Source organism: Mizuhopecten yessoensis, unplaced genomic scaffold (assembly GCF_002113885.1).
Source record: "Mizuhopecten yessoensis strain PY_sf001 unplaced genomic scaffold, ASM211388v2 scaffold7887, whole genome shotgun sequence".
In the NCBI taxonomy this organism is placed as follows: domain Eukaryota; kingdom Metazoa; phylum Mollusca; class Bivalvia; order Pectinida; family Pectinidae; genus Mizuhopecten; species Mizuhopecten yessoensis.
In genome coordinates, this window is record NW_018407272.1 from 230555 (window position 1) to 241924 (window position 11370).

An 11370-nucleotide genomic window follows, 5' to 3' on the forward strand; every position below is an offset into this window, starting at 1 on the left:
ATCATATTATAGTGTATTATGAAAAATGTCATTGTGGTGTTTTTTTTACAATTGTTGTTGATGAAACCGATTGGTGAAGACATATATGTATTCGATTTCTGTTGATGACAGACAATACTGGAACATGAAACACTGTGTGATGACCAATTTGGAGAATTGCTCTGAAAAACGAAAGGCTATCTTCATGGAGGTGGACGAGCTTGTGAAACACATGTACGATGTGTCTTGTGAGGAATCAATGCAAACTACACTACTGCGGGTGGACGGACTGTGTGTACCAGATGTGGCTGAATACTGTATAAACGCCCTGGGCGAGATGATCTACTACGCACCCACAGGCAGTGAAAAACAAGTTTGCAGGTAAGTACATGAGTGTTTTTCAAACTAGATACACATTATAGAATGAGAATATTTGGAATATTTTGAACATAAAAAATATTTTAGCATTCATATATACTGTATTAGTGAGTAATCAAATTTTAATTAATTACAAGATTCCCTTATGAATTAATTTGTGCTTCCAAATATATGCAATAGAAAATGTATATGGTTAAACTGTGATTCACGCATTCCTTATTTAAAGTGTGTTAAAGGACCTCAGAAAGATTATTGTTGAAATATGTGTGTATACGTTTTGTTTCAAAACATATAATGGGAAAGTTTTGCATTTATTTCTGGAAAGAAAAACTCATTCAAGAATTTTCATCAGAAGGAATTTAAATAATTTTTGCAGGACATCCTACCACATAATGCAATGTGTGCAACGCTCCTTGGAGAGCTGTCCCGAAAATGTCACTATGAACGTCATCAATTCGATGGAACCTGTGATAACCATGCTTGGGGACTCCTGTCCACTGGCTTCTGCCATCAAATGCAACACAACAGCCTGGCGTGACACTGTAACACATGCTGCTTGCAATGAGGACGCCGTGTGGGGAGCATTCCAATACTTTCAGCAAATAGCTACCGCCGAGGCCAAAAACAGTACAGCTGTGTGCAAGTATGTGACACCACATATCTTTCTATCTTCATTGGGAATTTCCTCATATGTAAATATGATTTTCACTATAACCTAAAATATTAAGTTAAAGTCTAATATTTATTCCGAGCTTCAAAGGACTAGGGGCATTAAGGGGAATTTCCAGCCTCAAGCTGATTTTTTAAAAACTTTTTATGAGGCCAAAAATTACCCATAACACCTTTCCTTAAAGTTTAAACACAGGGATTTATGAACTTACATATTACAGCACCTGATTTCTCTTATTTTAACCTTTATGACTTGCAGGGCGTTTGAGGATATATCTATATACGCGACTAGGCAAACTCTGCTCTGTGACCACTCCTCTCTGACCATGATAAACCAGACCTGGTGGTTGATAATGTCCACCTACGGTAAATACTGCAAAGCCAACGGTCATATGTCTCCAGCGTTTATGGGTGCAATGGAATCGGAACAGATGTGTATGCACCAGCCTACATGCTCCAACGACTGGAGCGTTTGTTTCCCCGATATGATGGAGGCCCGTTCTGATGACATATGCATGTAAGGAGGATTTGTTTAAGAGAATACTGTGTACTGGAAAACTGTCACGCTTCGCCAGAATAATCCATACTTGCTCAGTATTGATTTCGCCCTTCACATTTAATTACACTATGGATATATATATGTTCGCTACAATGATAATTTCGGCTTTATTAAGTCGGACGAAAAATTATACTGCAGGGAAAATTTCCTGGTTGAAAGCATATGCTTTAGTTGTTTTACTTCTGATTTGTATTATTTACATATATAGAGGATTCTTAACCACTGATGTTGCTATTATATCATCTACGTATAAATATGTATGTCAAAATAATTTTCTATAGCTCAGTGCAATAAAAACACAGATGTTTCCAAATCACGAAAATTTCCACTTTTACTATGTTTCTAAAATCTGAATTTGATGTATCCTAGCTACTGATAACTGTAAAATGTGCTAAAATGTAATAATCGATTCAGTCTGCTTTTCCCTCTGTATTGGACTAACCGTCTCAGAAATTTATAATTGTAGGAACAAAGAAAAAATACTGATGTGCATGGACAAAGTGCTTGCTGGCTGCGACACAAGTTACAGAGAGAATTCGTTCCATGGCCTCTTGATCGTTATCGGAAACATGAACCTAAGCTGCAATTTGTTGGATGCTATAAATAGTAACATGACCTCATTAGCCGGTCTGAAAGATACTACCGTAGACCCCTGTCTTCTGAATCTAATGACGGGAGGTGGAAAATGGCTGCATTCCCATCTGAACTTTGATAGCCGTGGAATTTGCGAACTGTTCGAGAATTTCACTGAATGTAGTAGCAACTATCTTCAATACCCAATGCCTCCAGTTTACAAAGGAATGTTTAAACAATTCGTCCAGCAAATAAAAACTTACACGAAACTAAGGTGTGAAATCAATGGTAAGGTTCTTTTTGTTTAATATGACTTTAATTTGACAAAGACTATGATATATTACCTGATAACTAACATGTTGTCCGGTTTCTGTCCTTTCCTGGAACAAACACAACATTTGCCAATGTCTGTCCTTTCCTGGAACAAACACAACATTTGCCAATGTCTGTCCTTTCCTGGAACAAACACAACATTTGCCAATGTCTGTCCTTTCCTGGAACAAACACAACATTTGCCAATGTCTGTCCTTTCCTGGAACAAACACAACATTTGCCAATGTCTGTCCTTTCCTGGAACAAACACAACATTTGCCAATGTCTGTCCTTTCCTGGAACAAACACAACATTTGCCAATGTCTGTCCTTTCCTGGAACAAACACAACATTTGCCAATGTCTGTCCTTTCCTGGAACAAACACAACATTTGCCAATGTCTGTCCTTTCCTGGAACAAACACAACATTTGCCAATGTCTGTCCTTTCCTGGAACAAACACAACATTTGCCAATGTCTGTCCTTTCCTGGAACAAACACAACATTTGCCAATGTCTGTCTTTTCCTGAAATGACCCTTTGTTGTCCAATGTTTCTCCGGATGTTTAATGGGCATACATTGTGCTTGTCTGTCATTTGCTGAGATGACCATAGAATGTCCAGTAACTTTGTTTTTCCTGTAATTACCATACATCGTCCATTGTCTTTACCTGTTCGCTTCACGCTATTGAAGATTATACTTGATAAGAGGAACATGTTTGCGTGAGTTTTTCCAAATAGGGTCAAATGTGAATTATAGAAGGCATGTATGATAAATGAATTACACTATCAGAGACTAACACATCTCTATTTTACAGAGGCTCATCGTGAGGTTTGGTGGGACGAGGTAAAACATATGCCAGGAGTGGATTATTTAATCGACCAAATTGAGCAGGGGATGAAGAAGAGTAATGACACTGTTTATGACTCGATGAATGTCATGGAACACCTGTTCCAGATGTTCATGTCCCTCTTTAAAGATATGCCCCATAATGCCCAAGGTATGAATCATTAATATATACCAGGAAATTTGTACCTAATTTGTAAAATCCTTTTTTGCAAATATTGAATTTGCCTTTCTTATTTAATTACTATGTAATTTATATTGTTTACAAATGTTCGCTGTAATGATAAATTCACCCTCATTGCGGAGGGCGAAAAGGGCTGAAAAAAATAAAGTGCGAAATATTATCAATGTTTGTTTATGAATAAGTACTCACTGCTTCAGAGCCAGAAAGCTGTGAACTCAACATGGCTGATAACTGTATGGCAGACACTGTGCTTGGTGCCCTCTACATCGGATATAACCCACTGGGAAGTAGGGAAGCTGCTTGCAAGTAAGCGTGCATTCAATCTGATCATTTTATCTCTGATCAATTAAGAAAAAATAATCTAATAATTGATGTGTAAACAATTTTTTTACTGGCTAAAATATGTACCTTTTTAAATAAGGTGACACAGTTGTTAGATCAATGGAAATTCACCGGATGAAAATGCTCAATTTTAGGGTCCAAAATAGGGAGAGTTGGCAAGTATGATATGTGTCTCTTGATCAAACATTGTAACCTTTCCGATGTTACATCTGAAGTGAAGTATTTGTTTGCCTTTCAGGAGTACCCATGCATCCTATGAATGCGTACTAGAAGCCACAAAGAGTTGCAATTCTATGACGCGCGTCCGCTACTTCCGTATGTTGGAATGGATTGCACGTCTCGGATTGTCGAGCGGCGTTTGCCCCATGGAAGAGGGAGAACAGAGTAAGGTACCCGAGTGTGACTACGACGGTGCCATGGACTGTGTAGGAGAGCTGAGTAAAACCATTGTATACCTTCAGGCTGGAGATTCCAAGGCTGCCCTGATTTCGTAAGTTGCATCCATTTTTTTTCGCTGCTTTTTATTTTTGTAAGGACTCGGATGACTTGGGCCTCTTTCCTTTATCGCGATCCAAACGGTTGGACCAGAGTTGTTCGTTTGTGAAGTAATGTCGAGCCTAGTAATCTGATGCTGCTTCAAGGCGAGCCTTGACAAAGCCTTGCAAGGCCTGCATAAACATTTGCCGGTCTGCCAGGATTTATACCAGAAAAAATGTTTTTTTTTAAAACTCACAAACCAGTTGTTCTGTATAAACGAACAGGCTCTTGGTTTCTTAATGGATTCTCTTTCAAATTTTAACAAAAGTCAAGTACGAGAATACCTGGGATGAGCTTGTGTTTCAGAGTGCCAAGGTCAATGCCAAGCTCATAGTTGCTATTTATATGTTGACCACAGAGCCCAGGTAGAATTTGTGTCTTACAGACCTATCCTAGTTTTGATTAATCATTGAAGTGTCGTATATAGTAACATGAATTTATTGGATGATAAAATTAGTGCTCTCAATTAAAGTGCCAAAATGACCTTTTACATTTCAGTTATAGTGTCAAAATGACCTTGTACATTTCAGTTATAGTGTCAAAATGACCTTGTACATTTCAGTTATAGTGTCAAAATGACCTTGTACATTTTTCTGTTGACAGTTCAGTTTCTTATATGATAAATTGTAACATCAATTTGATAGGCACTTTTTTTATCCAGTAAAAAGATAAATGATGATGNGGGGGGGGGAGGGTCAGAGGGCATTTTGGTGAACAATGTATACCTTATATTGTGATGATGATCAAAAGACATTTATTTGAAAGATTTATGTTTAATTGTTTGGTTTGCAGACCACTGGGACCCACTGAGATGTGCATTGCTGAAAAGACCTGGATGTGTGAACCTCGCTATAGGAAGATGGTTGAAAGCACATACAACGACTTGAAGACCATTGCTATTAGTGTAAGCATGCCAGCCCCCAGAGCAGAGTCTATGAGGAATGAAAGGATGAAGGCTCTCGACATGGCTGCTGACATGTGCCCAGATGATGATGATATGGATGATGAGGATAGGAAATCACCATGTGACGTGTCATCAGCTATGCTCTGCATTAGCTACCTACAAAAGAAACTCCCTGAGATGGGATCTAATAATGAGGAAGCTTGTCAGTAAGTGTTACTGAATTTGAGGTATTTTTTAAACAATTACTTCTCTCTCTATAGTTCTCCACCAATATTAGCAGTGGAGAATGTAAGTTTGAACTCGGACAGTCGGTCCATTTGTGTGTCTATCCTGTTGAGTATATCTCATATACTCTGCCACCTGCAGTTGTCAAATTGTTCTGTGGGAGAACCCCTTCGAGTGGCAGTCATAAAACCAGATCTTGGGTCAAATGGTTATTTCACTCAACCATCCAAAGTGGCACTAAAGCATAGAGGTCAATATTTTCGCCTTAAGTCATCTTACTTGTTTCGCATTCATACAAAAGGTAAAGACTTCGCTTACCATGACAACTTTATGTAATCCACTCATTTCTGTTTACAGGGCCATGGTCACGATGCAAATGTGTGTAAAGCGCAACATGATGGGCTGTATGTCAAGTGAGACCAGTGGTGTTCGAGCCATGATGAAGGAGATATCGGAGAAGGTGCATTGCCCAGCTCTCCAATGTGACATGTGCAGTGCTAGGACCTGTGTGCGCCAACTACACAGGGCAGTTATGCACAGAAAGGCTTCATGCATGTGAGTATAACTCATCATCAGAAATTTAGAAATTAAATAATGTATTTTTTTATTATATTCTTGGCAGATACATCTGATGACTGTTTATGCCCCAACGATAGTATGGGCGTAGGAGGTTTCACATGCTATGATATAATATACATAATATGTAATGTTACCAATGTTTGTCCAATTCCGTCCTTTCTGGTTCTGATCATGATTCATAGTCATTACTGCAGCGACTTCATTTCTAAACAATTCAAACTTAATACATGTGTCAAGTACGAGAACACTTCGAAAGAGTTTGTCTGTCAGGGATACAATGTCAAGGTGAAAGAAAAGAAATATTAAAAAAAAAAATGACATCAATTTGCATGGAGCAGGGGCCCCCATTCATTTCTTACTGTCTTGTTTTATAGAAAGTAAAAAAACATCACAGAATTAAAAAAATTGTGAAATTGTAAATTAAACATTTCAAAAAGTCAGTAAACAAACAGGAAAAAAATATGTACATACGGAAAAAAATGTTATGAAAGTTTTGTTTGACACTTCCTTTTTTCACTTGGATCGGTTTGGAGAATAACTTACTACCATTTGTTGTCACCATCTCGTATAAAAGAAATTGATATTTTAATAATAAGTGAAGTACAATTTACGACTACTGTTGTTGATAAATGAAACTTTATTTAATTGCAAAACAAGTCCTATCAACTTATATAAATCACTCTTGTTGGCCTGGATGGTGGTGCACCTTAATGTGGGAGGGAACCGGAGTGTTGGGAGAAAACCCATGTGGTCTACTTTATTGTGTTAACACTATTGTTGAAATTATCACAGTGACGTATGGAAGACCAAAGCATGTGTAAGGGAACACATGTCGCACTGTAGCGGGGAAATGATGTCCAATGTTTCCATGGAGATGGAGAGGGTGATGAGAGATGTGAGTTCCGCCGTTTGTGAACATCCGACTGTGAACCCCACCGACTGTACGATGGGGTTGGCCAAAGTTGCTCATAAGATCCTCGGCCTCGGGGTTGACCTGGAAGATTTGATGATGATGGGTGAGTAGCGTTAGACCAGCAGTATATTTTTTATCTGACCATGAACGTCAGTGTAATAAATCTCAGTCTGTAATTAATACTGTACATTGAGAAATTTTGCTGCATTTTTTTTTTTCGCCTTCTGGAATTAGAGCGAATTTATCATAATAACAAACACTAGTCAACAACATAATTTACATAGAAATTAAACGTGAAAGGATAAAATAGCACTGGGCGAATTTGGATTTGACGAACCAAAGGCAAAAGTTTGCCTGGTCGAAAATTTCTCGGTAAACTGTAAGATATACTTTAACCAGTTCCCCAAGTTGTCTTATTAGATGGGTTCGATAGTAAGTTTCAAGTTATAAAAGAAAAAAGTTATGGTAACGCAAATTATAGATTACGAAAAATTTGGAATAGTACAATGGTTAAATACTTAATGGTCACCTTTCCTTCTTGCAGGTATGGATGATGATAAAATAGATGAGGATGAGGATAAGGATTCTGATGACAAAGATGACAAGGATGATATGGATGATAAGGATGATGTCAGAACTACAGCAACTCCTAAAACAACTGCTACCAAAAATTCGACGGTAACCAATAAAAATGCCACCATGCCCGACATGGCCAATAAGTCCAGCATGTTAACTGGTAAACAGATCATGTTTTTGGAGAGGTTATTTAGCCTTGTAGCTGGTAGTAAGAGCGGAGAGGACTGTGAGAAGAACGACATGCATGATGATGACAGTATGGAGTCCATGTGTCAATCAGCTTCGATGGCGTGGCATTGTGTTGAGTCCCACCTGGACATGGTGCCCGAGGGAATGCGATCAGTGGCCAGGGCTTCACTAAACCTCATAGGAGAGGCTATCACAGCAAAATGTATAGGTAAGAAATTACAGCAACTTTATTAAAAGTGCGACAGAAATTTAAGGATCTTTTACCGCCTCAATGGAGGCACAGTTGTCTGGTTTTATTGATGGACTCTTTTCTCTTAGAAATTATTACACCGCTGTTTCAGCCAATCAAAAGCGTCATGACAAACGGCGACGTCATTTTTTTAACGTTATGGGCTGATAACATAAATTTTTAAGCAAATGAAAATGCTTGTTACAAGCAAGATTAAATTATTCAACAATAAGTTGAATGGTCTGTACTCAGTGCAAGTCTGTTGTTTGAAAAATATTTTTCTATACATGGACCTTTTAAAAACCTTATGACCAAGTACATATATTTGCATTGACCTTGTTCTCAAAGATAAAAAGTTGGTAAATAGTTATCAGATTAATTTTAATGAAGAAAATTCAAAGTTGTATTTATTCTCTTTACCAAAATGATCTGCAGTGCCCTCATGGATATTGTTTTTGAGGAAGTGTTTTTCATTTCATCATAACTGTTTAGAATATGCTTTTCAATCCCTTACCTAAACATGTCGAGTCACTTGTTTGGTTTTTTGTTACAGAGGAGACCCAGAAGGAGCCATTGATGTGTTTCAGCTGTAAAAATGCTCACTCTAACGAGGAGTGTAATGCCCAGCAACCCCAGACTTGCCACGGAGACCGACAGGTAACACTTATCAGTCATACCATAGAACAAATACAGTAGAAGCTTGGGACAAATTTTCTACTTGGAAGGTTTCACCAATCGATAGAGAGTGTATACACACTGTGTTGAATAGGTTGCTGGTAAGGTGTATATCCAGCTCCCTCTCTCGTTATGTCAGTATCGGGTCATACAGGTGACTCGGTTGGTGTCCCCCCTCATCTCTGTTCATGTAACAGTAACCTATTCGATACAGTGTGTATGCGCTCTCTATATCGATAGGCGAAATGTCCAAAGTCGAGTGACATGAGAAATATATAACTTGGTCACATCGTTGTACAGGTAAACAATACAAATCGCTCACTTAGTCATAGCTTTACAAAGGGTCCAGTCAGTCTTGGAATGTTGCGACACGTTTAATAGGTACATTGTTTGTGTAAAAAGTAAAACTTTGATATTACATGGATAGAAGAAAAGTTTTCTTTAGCTCAGTTATGGGAGGACAGGACTATAGCTAAGAACCTAATGGTCTATTGCTGGGAATAGAATATCTAGTCACAATAGCAAAGACTGAATTTTTGAAAAACTAGGCAAGTGATCGTGAAGATAACTAAAATATTGTTGGTTTCATTATTTACAAAACTAAGTGAAACTTTGAAGTTAAATTTGTAAGGCCCTCGTTGCATCTTCTCATAATTAATTGCCTGAAAATTAACTTTTTCACCTTGACAAGTGTTTGGTATTTGTGACAAATTTACGTAAAAATCCCTTAACCGCTAGTCCAGTTTGACCGGTGATCTCAGATGACTAACGATATAGTAAATGACTCGTTTCAGTCCTGTTACACTATTGTGGATAATGGACGCATCACTAAGGGATGTGCGTACCGTGTGCCCCTCCGAAAGACCTCGGAGTGTGTCAATTACGGCAAGAAGTGTGCCTACTTCTGTGACAAGTCCCAGTGTAACTGGCAGCAACACAGGGGAGTCATAGGTAAGTCACATAACATTGCAAGTAGTGTTCCAATAGGAAAGATCACTATAATTTCCTTCCTCATTAAGTTTTCGAGCAGTCATTTTGTCTTAATCTGCCAAAGTACTTGGTTCTGACATATATCGCATAACATAACGTGTACAATCCCTAGTGCAATCTGAAATTCTCCGCAAACCAACCTTTCAAGATTTACCGTAATATTTCTATTACAGATCCACCCACCTGTGACAGACGTGCCGCGACATTGTGCGGCATGACACTAGTCAGTAACATGCTTCATTCTGAACATCTGAATTGCGGGTAAGTAGTGCTGTAGTTGTGTTGTTCAGCCATCCAATTACACACGAGACCTTTTTCGAAATAATTCAACCTGTGTTAAGAGACCACCCTCATGTAGTTGGTCTCCTAATACAGGTTCAGTTCACAGTCCAATCACATCAATGAGGAGTGTTAAAAGTGGTCCCTTAGCACAGTTGGTCTTTTGATGGAGGTGGTCACTGGAGAAGACTGTAACCTATATATACACACACTAATTATAACAACTGTCTGTAATAATGTTATAAATTCTTTTAATAGTTCATATTTTGTAAAACAACATTAAAGATTGTGAGATGTAAGTCTTCATGAAACTGATTTCTTGCTCTTCTTCCTCCTTCTGGTTTCTGAAGGTAACTCCCTGCATATTCGTTTTGAAAACAAAATGTTAATGACTGGAGATTTTTCTTGGTATATTTTTTAATATTTATCCTGTTAATTCTTAAGTCAAACTATTTGGATCTTTGAATATTAAACGGCAATTTATAATTATTTCACTTCTTGTCAGGAGATATTATTTGGACACAAAAAAATGAAGTTGTACATATGATATTCCTATTAATTAAGCATTGATTTGTGCCCTTTTTTCCCCTAGCGTTGCTATGAAAGCCCTTGGCTGTGTCCAACACTTCACCAAAGACTGCATGTCTCACAAAGAAGCTATGATGAGCAAACACGCCGAGGCCGCTCTACATAGTCCTGCAATGATGCAGTGTTACGCCAAGGACATACCCTGTACCTGTGGTTACTGTAGCGTCCTGTCACTGGCTCGTGTCCAGCATAACACATACCTGACCAGGGTCGAGAAGTGCATGTGAGTGATAACAACAGCGAAACGAGTGTCTTTTTAATGTAATCAAGGCCCTCTATATGTATAGTTTACAGTTCATTTTGAGACCCGATTCCTGTAAAACATACCCTGTAGAAATGTTCACAAGGAACTTGACAATGTGAATTTTAAACTGAACAAATTACAAGAATATAAAGTTACAGTATATACATTTATTACACAACACATGACATAACATGATTATATGACAAATAATTAAAAACATATACATTCATATAACAAACTACATAACTATGTTTGGCGAAAGGGGCAACTCAGTTACTACAAAATAAACTAAATATCCTTCTCCTGGATTTGTCGTCAGAAGAAGGATAGCATGTAGTGTCCAGTTAAATATCCTCATCTTAAAACTCTAGCGGACCGTCAACAATGCAGTGTTGGAACAGTACTTGGCTAGAGCTACTGATGAGTATGACAGAAGAGGATAATAACTGGACATCATGTATATTGTAATGAGCTATACCCCATCACGGTGTAGCTTGCTGAGCTACCAGGTCCGGATGAGGAATAGGTGTCAGTATGGTTATACAGATATATAGATAGATGATCATCCCGTATTACACTATTCCTCATCTCGGTGCAGCTTG

At 38.1% G+C, this 11370-nt stretch overlaps 1 protein-coding gene across 1 annotated transcript in view; it reads left to right on the top strand.

Annotated features, from left to right (window-relative positions):
• LOC110454466 overlaps positions 1-11370 on the top strand; it is a 145372-nt gene that overhangs the window by 53809 nt on the left and 80193 nt on the right. The window contains exons 32-46 of the mRNA XM_021503970.1: positions 112-360; positions 734-1000; positions 1286-1543; positions 2052-2446; positions 3286-3468; positions 3696-3804; positions 4079-4330; positions 5170-5487; positions 5864-6061; positions 6878-7101; positions 7543-7971; positions 8546-8649; positions 9462-9618; positions 9831-9918; positions 10529-10747. Of these exons, the coding sequence (XP_021359645.1) occupies positions 112-360; positions 734-1000; positions 1286-1543; positions 2052-2446; positions 3286-3468; positions 3696-3804; positions 4079-4330; positions 5170-5487; positions 5864-6061; positions 6878-7101; positions 7543-7971; positions 8546-8649; positions 9462-9618; positions 9831-9918; positions 10529-10747 (3450 nt within the window). The remainder of the gene's footprint in view (positions 1-111; positions 361-733; positions 1001-1285; positions 1544-2051; positions 2447-3285; positions 3469-3695; positions 3805-4078; positions 4331-5169; positions 5488-5863; positions 6062-6877; positions 7102-7542; positions 7972-8545; positions 8650-9461; positions 9619-9830; positions 9919-10528; positions 10748-11370) is intronic.